This window comes from Quercus lobata, chromosome 11, assembly GCF_001633185.2.
Source record: "Quercus lobata isolate SW786 chromosome 11, ValleyOak3.0 Primary Assembly, whole genome shotgun sequence".
Lineage (NCBI taxonomy): Eukaryota > Viridiplantae > Streptophyta > Magnoliopsida > Fagales > Fagaceae > Quercus > Quercus lobata.
In genome coordinates, this window is record NC_044914.1 from 55,896,314 (window position 1) to 55,917,733 (window position 21,420).

The 21,420-nt window shown below is 34.7% G+C and overlaps 3 protein-coding genes across 4 annotated transcripts; all 3 read left to right on the forward strand.

Moving 5' to 3' along the window:
* Window positions 1-721: 721 nt before the first annotated feature.
* Window positions 722-5,610, forward strand: LOC115968609 (ubiquitin domain-containing protein DSK2b-like). Its single transcript, XM_031088037.1, has 8 exons — window positions 722-1,258; window positions 2,453-3,244; window positions 3,533-3,741; window positions 3,832-3,945; window positions 4,227-4,285; window positions 4,878-4,906; window positions 5,015-5,104; window positions 5,183-5,610. Exons 1-8 carry the CDS (start codon window positions 1,006-1,008, stop codon window positions 5,329-5,331), a joined length of 1,695 nt encoding a protein of 564 aa, XP_030943897.1. The 5' UTR covers window positions 722-1,005; the 3' UTR covers window positions 5,332-5,610.
* Window positions 5,611-8,412: 2,802 nt separating this feature from the next.
* LOC115969210 lies at window positions 8,413-13,559 on the forward strand. 2 transcript variants are annotated; one of them, XM_031088808.1, is made up of 4 exons: window positions 8,413-8,490; window positions 11,472-12,180; window positions 12,286-12,369; window positions 13,188-13,559. In XM_031088808.1, exons 2-4 carry the CDS (start codon window positions 11,481-11,483, stop codon window positions 13,283-13,285), a joined length of 882 nt encoding a protein of 293 aa, XP_030944668.1. In that variant the 5' UTR covers window positions 8,413-8,490; window positions 11,472-11,480; the 3' UTR covers window positions 13,286-13,559. The 2 variants fall into 2 exon arrangements, with proteins under 2 accessions (XP_030944668.1, XP_030944669.1); XM_031088809.1 differs by having other exon boundaries at window positions 8,414-8,490; window positions 11,467-12,180.
* A 4,270-nt stretch (window positions 13,560-17,829) lies between these two features.
* Window positions 17,830-18,801, forward strand: LOC115967208 (zinc finger protein ZAT3-like). The gene has a single exon (XM_031086265.1). The coding sequence runs from the start codon at window positions 17,830-17,832 to the stop codon at window positions 18,796-18,798; it is 969 nt and encodes a 322-aa protein (XP_030942125.1). The 3' UTR covers window positions 18,799-18,801.
* Window positions 18,802-21,420: the final 2,619 nt, after the last annotated feature.

Sequence of the window (21,420 nt, forward strand, 5' to 3'; positions counted from 1 at the left end):
AAAAAAACATTTACTTATAAATAAAAGTGACACTTAGTTACCACATTTGCTCAAAAATAGTTACCACATCTACCACGCGAGTGATTAGGGGTGGTAGAAAAAAACATAGTCCATATTAAAGTCACATGCAGCAAATTACTAATTGTTGCTAAAGTTTGTACCAATATAACAACTCATACTCAAATCATATCGTCCTTTCTATCCAAAAAAAAAAAAAAAAAAAATCCTATCATCAAACGCTGCTCAATCATCACATACATGACGAAAGTTCTCCACCGTCTGATCAATCTGATTTGCCCATAGAACAGAATATGCCAACCAAACCGTACAGAATCTCAACCCATCTCTTTCCCATTTGGCACACAAACCCATATATTAATATAATCAATTTAATAGTATTAAAATCTCTTTCACTCTCTTTACCAAGAAATTATTATTTTCACATAAAGAGCAGTAAATGCGGTCTTTTCTAATTATTTTATGATGTTATTTATGTAAATATGTATATATATGTAAAATTTTTAATCAATACAAAAAATTAAAAATTAAAATTATTATATGATGTCATATTTATGTAAATAACAGTATCTTATTGATTAAGAGATCAAAAAAGACCACATCAACCGACCTAATAATTTCTCCTCCCTCTCCATCCATTCATTCCCAAATCTTCTCCGATCTTTATTTTTGGTGATTTATTTTAAATTTTTATTTTTATAAATTTTGTTCAAAAATAGAAAAAATTATCTCTTATATAAAAAAATAAAAAAAAAATTGATTCTAATAATAATACTTTGGCATAGAGGCACAAGTGAAAACATAAAACGCAAAACACGAAACACAAAAAACGCGAGACCCGCATAGCTTTGACATAGAGATAGAGGCACAAGTTAACAACGATTTGGGGGAAATTCTCAATTTTCAATTTGGTTTTTGATTTTTAGGGTTAGGGTTTTCGAATTTTTTTTTTTTCTGATTTCGATTCGAATTTTCGATCGAGAAATTATGGGTGCCGAGGGCGATTCGAGCGAGGCGAGAGTGAGTGTTGGTGTTGGTGGTGAAGAAGAGCAAAGAGAAGAGGTTGTAATCAATATCAGGTGCTCGAATGGTACGAAATTCACGGTGAGGACGAGCCTCGATTCTTCGATTAGTGCATTCAAGGCTGCTTTGGCTCAGAATTGCGATGTACCAGCTGATCAGCAGAGGTTGATTTACAAAGGTCGCATCTTGAAGGATGACCAAACCCTAGAAAGCTATGGTACTCTCTCTCAAAGTTGCGCCCTTTTTGTTATACTAATATTTGGGTTTTGTTATTATTCGATGCAATTGTGATTTTTTTTTTTTGTTTAAATTTTTGATACTAACGTTTATATGGTGAAATATATGAACTTAATTTGTCGTGAAAAATGAAAATTTTTAATGTTTTTGATAGTGAATGCAAAGCTATGGTACTTTGACTCAATTCCTTTATATGGGTTTAGTTATATTAGATGCAATTGACATTTTTTTTTTTTTTTTTTTTTGGGGTTTCAAATTTGGTCCTTTAATTTGTCTGTGTGTGAATTTTGAATTTAGTTTGATTATTAGATTTATTTTTTTTGATAGTGCATGCGATTGATTATTTTTTGGATAATGAATGCAATCAATTAAGGAGGTAATGGAGAGTATGATTTCGGATAGAATAGAATGGCAGAAATGAACTTATGTGGCTGGTCCTGATTAGTTTGTTGAGTATCCATAGCCGACCCCAATTTTTGGTACTGACCCTTGGTTGCTCATGTTCTTGTAATTGATTCAGATTCTGTATTGGAGATGGGTGTTGAATTTTAGTTATTGGTTTGTCTGTTGAATGTCTTTGATGATAGGAAAGTGAGTTTGTTGGGATTTTTGCTGCTTTTTTTTTGGGGGGGGGGGGGTGGGGGAGGGATTATACATGTCTTTGGGAAACCCTTGGACCTTTTGAAGTTTATTAAACTGTGGTTTTAATTCGATGCAATCAATTGTGTTCTACAATAGGGAAGGGTAGCAGATTGTCTGGCATGTTCTGATGGTGTGCAACTAATCTGAGTGAACTTCTCCTATGTCATCAAAATATATATATATATATATATATTTTTTTTTTTTTTTTTTGCCTAGATAATTGAGTCATAGAAATAGCATTGTTCTGGTGAGGAAACTTAACACTCATGTCATGTTGAAGTCAGATGGTACCAATTTTCTTATGGTGGCAGAATGAGAGGTGAAGTGACTATTGTTTGTGGTTGTACCATATATATTTTTTTTATGTGGTTTTCATGATCAAATGAATTGGTTATTCCATTGTAATCTATTGGAGTCTTATTTGTAGTATACAGGGAATTATTAGAACAGTTTGCAATATGCTTTATAGGGGTATTTCTTCATTAGAGATTGATTCTTTTTTTTTCTTTTTGGGATACTTTCTTTATTGAAGGTTTGCAGGCAGAACACACTGTTCACATGGTTCGTGGTTTTGCTTCAGCTGCGTCAACACCTGCTGGTACTGCCACTGCTACTACTGCTGCTGCCACTGGTAATTCAGAAAGTCTGAACAATACGCCAGGTGTTACACGGGGTGTTGGTTCAAACGAAGGCGGGGGCTTGGGAAATGCTGGTCTTGGTGCATCTTTATTTGGTCTCAATGCTCTAGGAAGTGGAGGAGAACCTGGCTTATTTGGAGCTGGGCTGCCAGAATTTGAACAAGTGCAGCAACAACTGACTCAGAACCCAAATATGATGAGGGAAATTATGAGCATGCCTGCCATTCAGAGCCTAATGAACAACCCTGAATTAATGCGCAGCTTGATTATGAGCAATCCTCAGATGCGTGATATCATTGACCGGAATCCAGAGCTTGCTCATGTGCTTAATGACCCTGGTATTCTCCGACAGACTATAGAAGCTGCAAGGAACCCCGAGCTCATGCGTGAGATGATGCGAAACACAGACAGGGCAATGAGCAACATTGAAGCTTCCCCTGAGGGATTTAACATGCTTAGACGCATGTATGAAAATGTTCAGGAACCATTTCTGAATGCTACAACAATGGGTGGAAACGCTGGAAATGATTTGGGTTCAAACCCATTTGCAGCACTGTTGGGGAACCAAGGTGGGACACAAGTGAGGGACGGGTCAAATAATCCTTCAACTACTGGTTCTGAAACCACTACAGGACTTACTTCTCCAAATACAAACCCACTTCCAAACCCTTGGAACAATACTGGTGGTAAGTTTTGCCCTTCTTAACTCTTTCAAAGCACTTATGGTCCAGCTTTGGTATCCACACACACACACACACACACACACACACACACACACACACACACACATGTAATAATGTGTAAAGAAGACATAATTCCCTGAATAACTCTCATGCATTTCTTAACTATCTTGAGTTTTACTGTAGTTGGTATTAGTCTGGATATATAGATTAGCCTCTTGTGATTTTATTAGAATTTTTTAATTTTAAATGCTGCTAATTATATTTCTCATGTCTTTTTATACAAAATGTTAGGAGGTACTCAGACAACAACTACAAGGCCAAATCCTGCTGGGGATGCAAGGGCACCTGGTATTGCTGGTCTTGGAGGGCTTGGTCTCCCTGAGATGGAACAGATGTTTAATGGTATCCCAGATTCTACCCTACTCAATCAATTTATGCAAAATCCAGCTGTATCACAGATGATGCAAAGCTTGCTCTCCAATCCCCAATATATGAATCAGGTACTACGACTGGGAAAATTACCTTTAGCTCAATAAATTATTTTTTGTGAGTTGGGATCTTTCATGGGTTAAATAATCTCTCTTTTTTAGATTCTCAGTCTCAACCCTCAACTGCGTGGCATGGTTGATACAAATCCTCAATTAAGAGAAATGATGCAAAATCCAGATCTTCTACGTCAGTTAACTAACCCTGAGACAATGCAGGTATGACTTTGTACACATGGTCTCAATTTGTGTGTGGAGAAAGTGACTTACATGCTTGAGTGCGTGTTCGTTTGAACTAGTTGATATTGACATTGAGTTTCAAGTCTTGTCAAGGTGGGAAAAAATCTTACATTTTACTTTTATAACATGATTTGGCCAGAGAGAATATTGTGGTTGATTGAATTTAGTGATCATGCTTGTAACATTTTTACCAAGAAATTTAATTGTGATTCACACATGCTTGATGTTTCTTTGGCTCCTTTCTCTGTTTCCTCTTGCAGCAAATGCTAGCTTTACAGCAGTCACTTCTGTCTCAGCTCAATCAACGGCAATCAACCCAGTAAGTGTGGATGTGTCTTACTTGATTAGGATTTGGGATTGGTGCCATTAGTTTGCTTGCTGCTAGGTTGTAATAAGATCATCTAGTTTGTGTGCTGGTGTAATTACCTGATGAGTTGTCAGAGTTGTTTCCTAGGTTGTAATTGCTTGCTAGAAATTGAATGAATCAATATACATGGCAACTAGTTTATGCCCCTTGATATTAAGCCTCTAAATGAGTATTATTTTTTGAATTATTCTTGTGAAAGACAAATTTTGGATATATGGCCATTTTATATTGATCATATTGCCACTACTCTATTTTCATCACTATGGACTGATTCAATTTCTCCATGGCTTGTCAAACACACCATTGTTTAAAATACTTGGTGTAAAATATTCATTTTCCCTCAATTTTGATGAATTGTTACTTTATTTAAATTATGGATTATAGTGCCAATTTCTCCTTGTCTTGTCAAACATATCATCTGTGAAAGAGAAATACACCAAATGGTTTTTAACTTGTGTTCTTCATATAGATTCATTTGCATTTTGTTGGCCAGCATTTATAAATCCAATTTGTTGACCCTTAATCATTTGCTGCTCCCTTGCAGGGATCAAGCTCAGACTGGTGGGAATACAGGTAGTTCACAAGACTACGATTTTAGAAATGAATATTCATTATGATTATTCTTTTGTCTTACGTTCCCTTTCAATTAGATTCATTAGATTTGATGTTTGTCCATTACAGGAGCACCTAATGCTGCTGCATTGGAGTTGATGATGAACATGTTTGGTGGTCTTGGAGCTGGCAGCTTGAGTGTTCCAAATAACCCCGATGGTTAGAATTCTTAATTGATATCATTTTCACTTAATCTAGCTGTTAGGTTGCCACTAAATATGTCATTTGTTTTTGTAGTACCTCCGGAAGAACTGTATGCAACTCAGCTTTCACAGCTTCAAGAAATGGGTTTCTTTGATACTCAAGAGAATATCAGGGCACTGCGTGCTACGTCTGGGAATGTCCATGCTGCAGTAGAGCGACTTCTGGGGAATCCTGGGCAATAACTTCCTTAGGGTTTACATTTTTATATTTACTCGGGGAATTCTCATTTGGACATGTAAGAATAGTTAAATTTGTACCAGTGTCTTTTAAAGGCATACAATGTGCACAGACGAACATTTCATTTTGGGCGTGTTAATAAGCAAGGACACGCTGTGATAGAGCTTTCAGCTTGTGGGTATAATCACGAGCATTACCCGATTATTTTGGTGCCCTTTCTCTCATGTACATACATATTTTCAATATGTTTTTTTTTTTTTTTTTTAATGATACTATTCTTATCATATCTGAAATCTTTTGGATTTTATTTGTGTAATGATCACAAAACCCACCTGTGTTTACATTGATGATTGAACTAGGAAAAAGGAAACAGTTGTTGCAAAGAGATTGCTGTCTCTTTCTATGTCCCATAAAGGTTAAATTTTTTCTCTGCTTGATGTCCCATAAAGGGTCAATTATCTCATAGAAATCCATCAATCAATCGGTTCTGCATAGGTTTTCTGTTTAAATATGTTGAAAATTTCACTTGGAAACAAGGGGGAGGGGAAAAAGATAAGAGGTGATGGGGGGTATTTAGTGGAAAACATCGATGGAGAATTTTAGCTCCTAATAGGAAATCATTATTAATCCAATCAATGGAATTTTAAGTCTACCTTATGTCTTGCTTTGGTGTAAATTTACGATTATCACGAGAAAAGTGTTTGTTGAGGAGGGTAAGAGGATTGTGCGGAATGACTGAGAATATTAGGTTAAAACAGATGAGTGAAGCATGATAATTGAGGCAGGAGACAGATTCTAGCTTGATTGGAACACCAATTTCAAAATGACACTTGTCTAAGAATAGGTGAACTAAAATTTAGTTAGTCTCATTTGATTGGCCTTATCCTGTTGTGCTTAGCACATTTTTGCCAATTTGGAATGTTTTGCCCTAATGAGACCATAATTGGCTCTACTTATAAGTAGATATTTCCAAGAAATAAGGATGTTTTCTACATGGATATGGTGTATTAGGTCAAATCTTCCTGGTCAGGATGACAGGATCCTTATGATTTTCCTAATTTTATGAAACCTTGTCCTTCTATGTGTCTTGATTTCAACCCAAGATTAGTCTGGCATGCAAAGTCAGTACTTGTCTTTCCGAAGGTGTTAAGGGACTTAAATTGTCTTGGTCTAATTCAATTAGTGCTTCTAAATTGTCAATTCCTAATCACTTATATATAGGTGATAGCAAGATGAAATTTTCCTTACTAGTGTTAAGCCTAATGAGGGATCAAGACGGGTCTATGCCACCTAGGCTAAGGCCTCAGGGTATCAGATCTTACAATTGAATTGTATTCAGCAACGAAACACACTAAACCCTCGGCTCCATTAGCATTGTTCAAGTAAGGCTGTGGAAATGTCTGTCATTTTATCAACCTCTCTTGCCCCTCTTGCTAAGATCAACAATCCATGTTAAGTGGCATAAGTCACCTAACGGGTTGGTTCAAATTAAATACTGAGGGATCTTCTGTGGAAAACCAAGGCCTTGCCAGTAGTGGGGGGATTATTCGTGATAACAATGACAATTGTGTAAAGGGTTTTTCAAGGTCCATTGGCAGAGCAACTAGCATGCTTGCCTAAATTTGGGCCTTAAGAGATGGCCTTGGACAAGCTAGAGAACTAGCAATTACCCCATCTTTTTGGTGAAATTGGATGCACAAGAGCTTGTTTTGCTTTAAAAAAAATAAGCACTCACCTAATATACTGATTTAGAGTAATATACATATTGCAGGAATATCAACCAGCTTTCCATAGCTGCCAAGTCAATATCTTTAGAGATTAGAGAATCCAACAAGTGTGCTAATGCTTTTGCCAAGAGAGGGTGTTCTCAAATGAATGACTTTATTTTGTTTTGTTTGAGGATCCTCCTAATGCTATATATATATATATATATATATATATATTTTTTTAGAACTTGATGAATTTGGGACTCTCCCGTGACAAATTAGCAATGGAGGAATTTGGAAAGTAATACAAATAATAATAATAAACATGGATGGATATCAAATTTTCTAGTCCACAACTTTCAAAGGTGAGTTTAGGATTTCATCCACTACAATTGAAAATTATGGAGAGAGAGAGAGAGAGAGAGAGAGAGAGAGAGAGAGTCCAAACTCATCTTTCCATATTTGGCATTTCATACTGCCATATTTGAAGTTGAAAGACCTGCATAGATTCGAACAAAACAACAAAATGTGTTGCTTTTTGCTTTTTATTTTTTAAATTCTATTATTTTAATTGTAATTGTATACTGGGAGAATATTGAGGGAATTCCAATTGAAGAAGTAGAGAGTTCAAACACAAATTAAAAACATCTAATTACTACAAATATTATATGGCAGTTAATGATCATACCTTTCAAGTTTTAGTATAATACACGTGGTTTCCATCTTTTATCTTATACATACTAGATTAAATTTCTATAAACACTTTATTTATTGATTAGAAGATTTGTACTTAGAACTTTATAAATCACATAATGCTTAAGAATTTTGTAGGATAACTTCTAGTGCTGACTCTCGAAATTTGGGATAAGTTTAATTTCAGTATTCAAAGTAAAAAAAATCACATTTGCACCTTGAAATTTCAAAAGAAAGAAAAAAATTATCCCTTCATTTGTGGGGCTATTTACAATTTTGGTATCTTAAATATGGAATTGGTTGATTTCGTTCCCTAAAAAATTGTAATTGGTCCAAATTTGGTATCTAAAAACTGGGTAGCCTTAGCATCCTACTAATTCATGTAAATAGAAAAATAAATAGAAGAACTAAATTATTTCATTTTTGAATTTTACATTTGAGAGACCAAAATCAAGGACAAAAGGTATAATTTACCCAAATTTAGTATAATAACATCTCCTCAACTGGTCATGACTAGTATAAAATTTTCATGGGCCAAGTTTGTCATGCTTGTAGAAGTTCAGGACTAAAATGTATGTAACCTAAAAATTGGGGGCCAATTTATAATATTAAAGAAATTTAGGATCATCACAAATTTGCTAAATGTATAAAACCAGGGGCAAAATTATAAATTCCCATATAATTAGAGCGAAAGCTTTTAGCTTTGAAACCCGTTTCTCTCTCTCTCTCTCTCTCTCTCACACACAGCGCTTGCAATGAGCTAAGGTAACAATGCTATTCCCTCTCTGCTTTGATTCGTGAACTAGTTGAATCTTAGTCTTTGTTTCTTGCTAAAGGTTCACTTCGTTGAATTGTTTGTTTCATTTTGTTGTATGCATATTTGGGTGCTTTTGGTGGAGAAAGGTTTCAAATCTTGATTGCTTGTGAATCTCTATGTGGGAAACTTTGTTTTTCAAATTTACTTTAATGGGTATTGTTTATTTTGTGGTTTTGGTAGAACCCATGTTGCAAATTTGGAAATTTTGTGGTTAATCAAGTGTTGAAAAGTGTTTCTGCATTGTTGTCTTGAGTTTGCTGAAAGATGAAGAAGAAACTGAATTATGCATGAATGAAGCAAATTATAGGGCTTATTTATTGGTCATTCAATTGGTGCTTCCTTGAAAATTGTATGCATTGGTGGACTGGAGGGTTTAACGGTTTCAATTGGTAGGTGCTACAGTACTTTCATGCTATTGATTTTGTGGATATGAGTAATAAAATGTTTGTGTTGCATTTTCACTATTATGTAGAACATAACGTTCACACCGGGAAAAATAAAAAATAACGATACAATATTGGTCAGTGCATGCTTAGCCTATGCCAGTTAATGTGTTTCCTTAATTGTAATTACCAATACCTTAATTTTGTGTAGAAATTCTTAATTATTTATAGGTGCAATTATCTTGAGCTCACTGTGAGGAATAACTCAGGGTCAAAGACGTATTCAGTCCTTTCTATTTTTTTTTTTTTGAAGAAAGTCATAGATGTGTGAAGAGGGAAAGTTATTTGACTATTCTTTGTGAAATCAAGTTGATGCACTGGTTAATTGAGAACTAGAAGTATATTGGTAGTATTGCCATAACTGGATTTTCTTGTGGATATGTATTGGAGAAATTCGTATTGTGTTTAAATTAAAACTCCAAAATGTTACATTGCCCACATAGGAAAGAAGCGTCTTGAGGAATTCTTTTGAGTATTATCAAAATAAGACTTCTATACTATTATACAGCACAGCTTTGAGCTGTTACCATGTAAACGTTCTTAAATAGCTGTCCTTGCAAGTGAATGACCACAGCTGCCACTATATGTCATAAACAAATCTTAATTTGGTAAGAAAATAAGCGTAGTTTTTTTCTTTTTCTTTTTTTTTGGGGGGGGGGGGGGGGGGTTATTGATGTGAAGAGAAAGAGGACAGAATGATGGCAAAGGACTAGAAGGTTTTAGGATGAAGTCATGTTGTGGTTATTTTGAATAGTTCCTAATGATGAAATACCCACCTTTATTTTAATCTGTAATTGTGTAGGGTTTATCTCTATCAGTGTTATGAGTGCAAATAACTGAAATAAATGCTTAAACCCATTCGTTTTAAAAGCCATGTTTATCTTGTTCCTATTCCTATATTTAATAAGAGATGAGTTTTGTGAAATTAAATATTGCTTATAATTTATTTTCTGTCCTTTATTTTATTTGAAAACAATTTGCACAGTGATTTTAATATATGTTGTGTATTCTAAAAATAGGTACACAATGCCAATTTAACATAAGATTTAACCCTTTTTGTGATGATAACTAGCTCATAAGCCCTGCCAAAATGATAACACTGTCTTAATGGCACTAGATGTAGTCACAACAACAACAACAACAACAACAGGGCTATGGATCCTCAACAAATTAGTTAGGGTCAGCCATGTGTTCTTTTCCTCCATTTTATTCTATTTGGAATCATATTATCTGTTATTTCCTTAATTGATAAGTCCTTTTTTATTACTTCTACTAATTTTATTTGGGTCTTGATCTACCTTAATTCGCTCCCTGAACTTGGATCATGTCACTCTTTCTTACCGGTGCATTAATCGCTCTCCTTTGAAAATGACCAAACCATCTCAAGCGACTCTCTCTCATTTTTTCACAAATAAGGGCTACCTGTACCCCTATCTTTGAGCGGGTTTCCTTAGATGTAGTCAGAATCTTGAGGAAATATCTTGGAACAATACTAAGCTGAATCTAAATGGAGTTTAGTTATTTTTCATAACTTTAAAAAGAAACTCCAATTAATCTTCGTTGAATTTTGACTAGATTACCAGTTTTTATCCTCCATAACCAGTGTCAATTCTTCAATTTTCACCAACTAATATGCTTCCATTAGTGTTTGATTAAGTTATTTGCTGGTTGCTTCTTTTAGTTACCGTTTATTCTTCCAGTTTTTTCATGGCGCAAATAACTCAAAATGATGTAGAAGCTTAATTGGTCTATGGTTTATCCTAGTGAGTGTAGGTGGTTGAACTTGATTCAACCATTATCTACTTTTGTCGGTTATCAATGTTGACTGAATCCATTAAGTTGTGGTTTGTGAAAATCCACCATCTTATACATTTAGAGTGTGAGGTGTACATTTCATGTGTTCTCATCTTTCTTTTTTTTCTTTTGCTTTCTTAATAAAAACATGATCTTCTTATGTATATCTAATTGTACAAGTTCGTATAATATAAACATATTTACCAAAAAATAAAAAATAATTATCCCAAAACATTTCATGTCAAAGACAGTAACTTGCTGTTTAGTATTTAGTGTCTTATTTGCGTATCCTGTTTTCGTTTTCAATTTATTTGGAAATTTGTGCGTGTTTCATTTTTGTTGGTTTCATTAATGCAGTCAGTGTGTCTTCTTATTTGAGCTTTTGTTAGAAGCTATTCATATGTTTGTTTCTTGCACATGGAATCTTGTCAATGTTCTGTCATCTGTGATCCTAAATAGAATGCAAGAATATACACTTTATCTTGTCAACATTGTGAGATCTTTATCTGCCGAGCCTTGTCGTAGTAGCATTTGTTTTAAATGGTACTCATTTTACACTGGGACCGATATCAAGGAGATGTACGGGTTTCCAAGCTATGCGGCTTGTATTTCATATAAGTTATCTTCTGTTGTTTTGTAAATGTCTGATTCTGTAATTCTGAATTCCTAATTTTTTTTCATTGGAAGTTAAGTTGACTCAGATGGTTCAACAAACAATAGAGTCTAAATTCAGCGAATATGGGATGGGAAACAGTGAAAATGATTTGCCTACTCGTGATAAGCAACTGCCGGTTTCTGTAAAGAAGACAGTGTTGAGAGATTTGCAGAATGATAACAGAATTATGGTGCCCAACTCTATTGGAAACTCTCCGCTTTTGAAGGATAAAAGTCCAGTTAGTGATGCCACTAAAGCTTCTGGTGCCAAGAGAGCCTCACCAGAACACCCTGTGAGTCCCCCTCACCCCCATTCTCAAAGCAGTAATGGGCATCTTGTTTATGTCCGTAGAAAATCTGAAGCAGAATTAGGCAAGAGTAGCACTTGTGATAGCACAAGCGTTACTACTGATTGCCCACAGTCAAGGCAACTTGGTCACCAGGATGAGACCACCCAACCCAACTCCCAGGTGAAGGAGCCAAAAGATTCTTGCTTTCCGGCATTTGCATCTTTTCCAATGGAGACTTCTATAAGCTCATCTGGAAAACCTTCAGTTCCTCAACTTCTTGGAAAGCCTGGTATAAGGCCAGCACCAGCAGAATCCAATTATCATCCTGTAGCTTCTGCTGGCCCTTTGTTGAGTAATCCAAAGGGATCGAAGAATCTACAGTGGGAAGACCGATTTCATATACTGCAGATGTTATTAAGAAAATTGGACGAAGCAGATCAAGAGAATTATCTCCAGTGTAAGCCCTTCTATGTCAAATAAGTAAACTTAACATGCATTATTTTGCCACTACTTAAAATTCTAACGGTAACCTTTTGGTGTTTGATTTATGTGATTCTGTTAGCTCTTCGCATGCTCTCTGCCGAAAGTCTCAGCAGACATGCTGTTGATTTGGAAAAGAGATCGATTCAGCTTTCACTAGAGGAAGGTAATATGAATTGTGGCTTTTCCTGCCTTTTACTTTACACAGCTTAAATAGAATCTTCCTAAATTGGAAAAAGTATCTTTGGATGATTTATTGCATTCAAATTTTATTTTTGGATAGATAATCCGATTATTGTTTTGGATTCGTATCTGATCTCTTGTTTCACTTCTAGTAAGTTGTTCACAAAACTTCTCATTTTGAAACTTTACGATTTACATTTGTGAACTTTGACATGCTTTGATGCCCATTTAAATACTGTGAAAATTCTCCTGCTGCTTCCCCAATCAATACTGATGATTTGTTAAATGAAGGCATTTAGGGTGCTACCAAAGTTATTGATTTGCAGAATTATCGTCTGACTTCTTCTATAACCACTGATATTTTAGAATCTACTCGAGTTATTTAAACATCATCATGTTTCTCCTACTGACCTATAATTCTCAGTGTTAAACATGGACAAAATGTTTCTAGAAATGCAGTTTTTAGAAATCTAATAACACGGACGCAAGAGCCACTGTCTAACAAGGTATGAAGTGTCTAACTTGAAAAAGGGTGAGAAAGCAGTCATTTATTTAAGATTCCTATGACTTCATGCACATAACAAGGCGCATTCAATGTATCATTTTGTTTAGTCATGCCTCTATAAGTGGAAACAGAAGATACAATTGTTGTGGTTGCAGATATTAATGTCAATATAGCATCCATTAGCTGGCAATTTAATTTCACCTATTGTGCCCTAAGAAAGTCAATGATCTATGAATATTCTGAGATGACAGGAGTTCCTTATATTCTTTTCTCACTAGTTTTCCACATCATTACAGCGAAAGAGTTGCAGCGGGTAGCTGCTTTGAATGTCCTGGGAAAATCTATGAAGAATTTTAAAGCACCCTCAACTTTTCAAGACCGGTTAGAGAAGTGACAGGATGGGATGAACTTCAGTAGTGTTTATTACTTTATTTCATTGTTGTGTTGGGCAAAAAGATAGCTTGTACACAACTGTCCCAACTTTTATTATTTTTCTGGCTTTTCTGCAGTAGTCATTCACCTGCTTGTTTCAATATTATCCACTGTAATATTGCCATTGTAATTTTCCATATCTAGTAGTGAAATGCTGTTGGCAATATCACATTGTTTCTGTATCAACTATTGACAGCAGCAAAAAATGAAAAGGAAATACTTTTAATTGTGATGCATTGCCTCTTTGATGTGAGTGTGGGTGGTATCTAGTTATCCATATCACTTATTCTTTGGTATTTTTGTATTATCTTAGAACAACAACAACAAAGCTATAGTTCCGAAATTTGGGATAGGCTATGGATCCTCGACAGATTAGATTGGGTCGGCCATGTGAGTTCTTTTCCTCTATTCTATTTTATTCGAAGTCATACTCTCTGTTATTTCCCTAATTTGCATGTCATTTTTTTTTGTTTTTTCTAAATGAAGTCATTTAAGGCTTTAATCAAACATTGAGGGGTCAAACTTGGGACTATAGGTTTGCAAGGTGATTTGCATTTGGTAATAGGGCAATGTAGAAGCAATTTGAGAGTTAGAGCATCAGCAGTAGGCTTCTCAAATGCCAAATTGTAAATTTCATTTGGCATTTGGGCCCAAATTGCTCCAGCAACTGGATGGCTATACCTGGGATCAACCAAATTTTTTTGGCATAGCGCTACAGTGCAATCTCACATATGAGATTGCACTGTAGCGCTATGCCATCAAAAAAAAAAAGTATTTTAATGATAAAGTAGAATAGGAAAATATTATTTTAATGATAAAGTGAAATAAGAAAATATTATTTTAATGATAAAGTGTATTTTATTATGTAGAAATATTATTTTGATGAGTAGAATAGGAACATAAAAGTTGGGATGTCGGGTGTATTGTAAAATGGTATGGTATAATTGATAAAGTAGCTTTTTAGGATGGTAAAATAAGATGAGATATGAAAATCGGTTGTGGATGCTCTTAGCCAACACGTGTTATAGCTGCAAAAACAGGCAGGTGGAAAGTTCACCTCTTCTATTTTATTTTATTTTTATTTTGGTGTCTTAGAGGGGGAAAACATTTATTGTGGGTATCAAGATTATATATATATATATAATTTTATGGGAGGAGATTTGAACTTTTTCTGTGTTGAAAATATTGGAAAGTGTCAGTTGAATTACAAAGTTCTTTGCAAGATGCACTAATTGTGTGCAACCAATGTGTCATAACATTTAGGGTCTGCAGATGTGTGGTTCTTGTAGACCGATGTCTTGGATAATTCCTCTAGTACCAGAAATAGCAAACGCTAGTTGTATGTTTTTTCCTCGCTATTATGTCCAGGCAAAATATATTGGACTTGTTTGGGCTGAAGAATTCGTGCCCAGTGAGTTCTAAAATTACAATCCAATTAGCCGGTCAGCTTCCTTGTCACAAACAACTCTGTCACCTTTTATTGGTCTTTGAATCTTCCAAAGCCCATCTCAGAAATGAAATCATGAATTCATTTACTTTCTGATTTTATACTTCATACCGTATAATTTTGTGCTCAAAAGCTTAACTTATACTGCTGTCATGTTTAACACCTAAACTTTATTATTTATTTTTTGAGGTTAACACACACCCATAATTCATTTTCTTTTCAGATAGTTCACTTCAACCCTTAGCGTCAAATACATACTAAAATTTGTGGGGTTGAAAGAAAAGATCCAAATAAATTTTTTATTCTAACCCATATTAAAAAAAAAAAAAAAAAAAAAAAAAAAAAAAAAAAAAAACACAAAAACACTAAAAAGTGAGAGAGAATGAGGTTCTAGCTTCTAACACAAAAACATTACAAATTCTACTCAAAAGTCATGATTCATATTTACATCAATGAAATCCTATGAAATAAAACCTTGCTCGAAGGTCTTGTTTGTTACATCTTTTTTTTCCCCATTTATTTAACTTATTTGATTTATGTATAACTTCTTGAAATTTCATTTTTCTTAAATATTGTTATACAACACTTTTTGGGATTTATTTATTAAGCTCAATAAATTTATTTAAATAAACTCTCTCAAAAGAGTACTAAGTAATAAACAAATAGATTAATAGTGGATACGCTAGATTGTGATTTGCAAGTGGTTGTTTTGATTCTAATGGATGCCAGTCATATTAGTTTATATACATTCTACTTATAATTCATATAATAATATTTTGTGCTCAAAAGCTTAACAAAAACATTCATATCAAATGTGCTAAAAAATTTAACTACTCAAAAAGTTACTTTATTTATTTTAACACTTCACAATAAATTGTCAATTGTTAGAGATGACAGTTTACTATAACTAGGTGTTAAAAATTATAGATTTGACACATTTGATATAGTGAAATTTTAGTGCTGTGGATGCTGAAATAGCATTTTAGCACTTTTGATGTGAATACTCTCACCAAAATATCATGTTTAACACCTAAATGGATTTTTCTTTTTTCAATAAAATGTTGGTCAAGTAATATAAGTATATAACACAAGAGACCAAGCTATCTTTCTTCTTTCCCAAAAAAAAAAAAAAAAAAAAAAAAAAGTAACAAACAAGAGAGCTAATTAGTGGAAGCACAAAGCTAGTAGTTTGTGACTCTAGTGGGTATCACAAATTCAGTGAAATTACTTCATCTTAGCCACCTAACTAGGGCCTCATCAAGCTGAAAGTGTTTAATACCAACACACTAAATATAATTAAGGCAATTAAGCGTAAACAAAGGGAGCAGTTAGTTAATCCCCGAAAACCACTGACTAGTAGTAGTACACTAGTAATAATTAAGTAATAATTAATAAATAGTATAATATAGTGGATGCACTAGATTGTAATTTGTAAGTTGTGTAGTGACTCTAATATAGTGTAAACACCCTCAGTTGTTATTTTATAACTCAAGCCACCCAGAACCCACTCCATTCGGATTTGTAAACTTAAAAAAATTTGCAACCTATGAATGGTAAGGTTGCATATATTAGTTTAATCTTGTGATTGTGTGTGAAGAGAAAAAGTGAGTGGGAGGAAAAAAAAAAAAAAGAATAGTACTTTATATTATTTTATTGGATTGTTTATATTATTTTATTGAGTTATATGTAAAAATAAAAACTGTGATGTAGGGTGAGTTGTAAAATAAGTTGGTAAAATAGATAAAGTAGTGTTTAAAAATGAAAAATATGTTTTTTTTTTTTTTACATCCCCAAATGCTAATGCTGCCAATCATATTAAATCATTTACATTCTACTTATAATTCATATAATAATATTTTGTGCTCAAAAGCTTAACTAAAACATTCACATTAACTTTTAGTAAGACAAAAAGTTACTTTATCTATTTTAACATATTATTTTACAATGCACTTAATATCAAATACTCTATTCTTTTACCATTTTATTTAAATATTCTTTTTTTATTTTTTTATTTTACAATAGGGCTCTCTCTCTAGCTATCATTTAAATAACTTTTTTGTGTTTACCATCTAACTAGCAGTTTACTGTAACTAAGTGTTAAAAAATTATTAGTTTGACATTTTTGACATGGTAGAGTTTTAGTTTTAGTGTTTTGGAGTGTTAAAATAGCATTTTAGTTATATTTTAGCACATTTGATGTGAATGCTCTCACCAAATGTCATGTTTAACACTTAAATGGGTTTTTTTTTTTTTTTTTTCAATTAAAATGTTGCTCAAGTAATAAACAAGAGACCTAGCTATCTTTCTTATTTCCCAACAAAAAAAAAAAAAAAAAAAAAGGAGTAATATACAAGAGAGCTAATTAGTGGATGCGCAAGCTAGTTACAAGTGAAATGTTTAACACCTAAATGGGTTTTTTTTTTTTTTTTTTTGGTTCAATTAAAATGTTGCTCAAGTAATAAACAAGAAATCTAGCTATCTTTCTTCTTTCCCAAAACAAAAAATAAAGAGTAACAAACAAGAGAGCTAATTAGTGGATGCACAAAGCTAGTAGTTCATGACTCTAGTGGGTATCACAAATTCAGTGAAATTACTTCATCTTAGCCACCCAACTAGGGCCTCATTAAGCTGAAAGTGTTTATAATTAAGGCAATTAAGCATAAACAAAGGGAAAACAGTTAGTTAATCCCCGAAAACCACTGTGATTAGTAGTAGTACACACCAGTAGTTGTAGTAGTGAGAGTAGTGACCACGTTTCAACTCTTCAACTCTTCCGTACATATATTCCTTCGGCCCCAAGTATATCCATTCACAAAATTACCATTTCACCCCTCACAAACCTTAAACAACAGGGATATCCTAGTAATTTCACACTCACACAATATATAACCACCCCTCGTCACTTCCCAACTGAAAATAACCGCCCATACTCAAAACTCTCTCTCTGTCTCTGTCTCTCACAAACCCTAGTAACTGTCGATCTTACAAATACAAACCCACCTCCAATTTCTCACTTTTTTTTCTCTTCTCCTTTTCTTCTCAGAAACTGCTCTGATATGATGACCACCATTACTACTACTACTGACTCCGGTCTCCGGTTCTCGCCTTCTCCTCCGTCTCTCGACGTTGCTGTGGTCCCCGAGAAGCCCCGGCAGAAACCCAGAAAGAAGCGTACAAAGCTGATCAGAATTGATGACACGTCGACGGGTTCGAGCACTGGTGTGGGGAAGCCGAAGTACAGCAAGAAGCCGGACCCGGGTGCGCCGAAGATCACTCGGCCGTGTAGCGAGTGCGGGAAGAAGTTCTGGTCGTGGAAGGCGTTGTTCGGACACATGCGTTGCCACCCGGAACGGCAATGGCGGGGTATTAACCCCCCGCCAAATCTCCGGCGACCCGGCTCGCCTTCGGGGCAGCCGGTGGCGGTTATGGCACCCGCGGTGAGTGAAGAGGATCATGAGATTGCTGCGTGTTTGTTAATGCTGGCCAGTGGGGTTGATAGGGCTAGTGAGAGAAGTATAATTGAAGCGGAGTTTGATGGGTTTTTTAGGGAATCTGTGGCGGCGGTGGAGATGGTGGGCCCGCCGGGGATGGGGTGCCGGTTCGAGTGTTCGAGTTGCAAGAAAGTGTTTGGGTCGCACCAGGCATTAGGAGGCCACAGGGCTAGTCATAAGAATGTGAAGGGTTGTTTTGCAATAACGAGGAGTAGTGCTAGTGATGGTGATGAGTTTGATAATATTCAAGACCAGAGTGTTGTTGGGCATGGTGATAATGAAAGGGACATTGGGGCTGCTTTGGAGGAGGAGAAGATGTTAATGGTTTTGGGTGGGCACAAGTGTAGCATTTGTTTGAGGGTTTTTTCAAGTGGTCAAGCTTTGGGTGGACATAAGAGGTGTCATTGGGAGAAAGGTGAAGAAGGGGTTACTACTTGTGGTTTGGACTTGAATATGCCTGCACCGATGGAAGATGGGTCTTCATCTTCTTATACTGCTACTTCAGGATTGACTTTGGATTTAAGGTTGGGACTATGAAAGAAGTTTTAGATAAATATAAAGCTAGATTCTTTTTTCTTTTAGCAATTGGGTTTCTCTTTCTGCTTAACTGATGGTATATTTTACTAGGTTTAGTTTTTTTTTTTTTTAGTATATTCTATCGTGGTATATTTTGTAACAATTGATATGTGACTTTGATGGAAAAGTTGTACTTTGTTGTCTCCACAATTAGGAGACAAACAGTTTGTGTTTGATAGACAACATGGAAAAACACTTACTTCTCATTAGTAATAAATTTACAAAGGTTGTTAAATCGAGGTTTCTTTGTTTTTCATGTGCTTTGATTGGGTATGCAGAGACCAATGGTGTTTGATGTATTAATTCATACATTCTTGTGTGTACGGACGGATGTATCTTTCCTTTTTTTTTTTTTTTGCAAAATGGCTTGACAGGTCTTATTATCACGTACTGAAATGGCAATGATTTGTCATTATTTAGAAATAGGTTTTGGTGCCCTTTCTCATGGGGATTGTTCAGAACTACACAACATATTATTACTCTGATCAACATGGTCCTTATTCATCTTAACTAACACCATTATGTGAATGTTCCATTTGGTGTGGATTTTGGATTTGCAACTATTGGAAAGTGGTTTAGCATTTGAATGGTTCAGCAGTCAAGGCCTGATTGAATATGATACTTGGCTCTCAGTTCATTTGTTGTATTTTGAGTTCCAACTACTACTTTTGGATCCATCTTTTGGAATTAGAGCTATAACTTTACAGATCTAGTCCACTAAGTAGTGACTAGTGGGTCCCTATTGACATTGGATTGTGGTATCCATCTCATGGATTTTGAGTTACAAGCTATATGTAATGTAGTCTAACATTTGTTTGGTTTAGTTGTCAGGTCCAGTAGTGTAACACTGTAACAGTAATAAGTAGCTATATATATGATCCATCTCATGGATCTTGAGTCAGTCATGTAAATGGATTTGATCACTAGTTAGGTCCCTTATGTCTGATATTGTTATGATACTATCAGGCCCATCTCCTGGATATTGAGCAAAAAGCCATGTGAATGTAGTGCAACTGTTTGATGAGTTTAGAAGCGAGGCCTTAACTTCATGGGGGGAAAATAGAAGCAAATGTTTTGTAGTGAGAGTTGCTGATTAGACTGCAATTTGAAACATCAGGTATAGATTTGTGATACTAAAATGTTGAACCAATGCTGCTTGATTAATCCAACCGAATTGTTTACTGGTTCAAACTAAAATTTAGATAACAACAATAAAACAGAAAATCAGAATCTAGCATTGTCTTTTTGTTTTTGAAAAACAGAATCACTGCTTTCTTTACTTCCTAGTCCCTTTACACACAAATTTTTTTTTTGATGAATACACATTAAATCTTTATTGAAGAGTATTTGGCCACCATCATAACTAGAGAACTTTGAGGTAGAGTTATTTGTCACAATTAAGGAGAACCTGAGAGGTTTTATAGCCTTGGGAATGGAACTTGCAAGCATCATCTGTTAAAATAGGCTGTTCATATTTTTCAGCGGTTCTTGTTGCAACTGCAAAATATTTTTAGCAATTCTTTGTCAACCATCTCAGTACAATTAAAATCAAGAGATGGTGGGTTACACTAGTGTAATTTAATGTACCTACAGATTGACCTAACTAACAATGGATGAACAAGTGACATTGAAGTGACAAAATTTGTCAATAAATCTTTCAATTTTGTTATCCACATGGCAGGGGCAGAGTTACCATGCACTGCATATTTGTGAATAACACACTCTTTGGATGTCTTCAGTAAATACTTATCCCAGAACAAAAGTGAATTTGAAAATTTTCTATTTAAAACAAGTTTTAGCAGACACTGGTAAATCAACATTGATCTTATCTTAGTAAGTAACCAAATGTCACATCAGCTATATGTAAGTAAACCACTTCAAAAGGCAACGACCTCAGACCCACAAAAGATTTTTTATTCAGATAAAGGGATAAGGGTAGAGAATAATATTGGCATAAAATGGTGTCCAGCTGAGGATAGGTCTTTTTCATTTTATGCAACTTCTGTTCCAATTTAATATTACAAATTATAAATACATGGCTAAGACCAAATCCTTTATGCCCTCCTCACTGATTATATTTTTTTTCTATGCCACTTGTGTAGAAAACACTGAACCGTTCCACAAATCTCTTATGAGTGTTATAATGAGCTATTAAGAACATAGGATTATGTGCTACTTTTAACACTTTAGTGGTACCCCCATATATTCAACTGACTTTCCCACCATACATAACTTTAGAATTCAAGAAACAGTTATGAACTTATTATAGAGTTTTATATTAAAGAGAAAATCAGGATGACCTTGACGATCTAAGTAAATCATTTTCAATGAACTCAGCAACATGACTTTTATAGTGCCTTGTCTACTTTATATGAATTTTTCCCATCAAAAACCGAATCAAATGTGGTGAAGAAGTCAAGTCACCCATCATCAGGTCATACGTTTTGCACTAGCACTACTATTTTACAAACTACTTTAATTAGTCTATGCTTTGAAAGAATCTATCTCATAAATTCATAATTTGATTCTTAATAGCCATTGTGTGGGAAGTTTTGGTCAGATCCTCAGTGTGTTCAGTGAAAA

Coding starts and splice junctions, on each gene's coding strand:
- LOC115968609 (XM_031088037.1), top strand. CDS start 1,006: ATGGGTGCCGAGGGCGATTCGAGCGAGGCGAGAGTGAGTGTTGGTGTT. Junction 1,259..2,452: donor CCAAACCCTAGAAAGCTATG/GTACTCTCTCTC, acceptor TCTTTATTGAAG/GTTTGCAGGCAGAACACACT. Junction 3,245..3,532: donor CCCTTGGAACAATACTGGTG/GTAAGTTTTGCC, acceptor ACAAAATGTTAG/GAGGTACTCAGACAACAACT.
- LOC115969210 (XM_031088808.1), top strand. CDS start 11,481: ATGGTTCAACAAACAATAGAGTCTAAATTCAGCGAATATGGGATGGGA. Junction 12,181..12,285: donor TCAAGAGAATTATCTCCAGT/GTAAGCCCTTCT, acceptor TGATTCTGTTAG/CTCTTCGCATGCTCTCTGCC. Junction 12,370..13,187: donor TCAGCTTTCACTAGAGGAAG/GTAATATGAATT, acceptor ACATCATTACAG/CGAAAGAGTTGCAGCGGGTA.
- LOC115967208 (XM_031086265.1), top strand. CDS start 17,830: ATGACCACCATTACTACTACTACTGACTCCGGTCTCCGGTTCTCGCCT.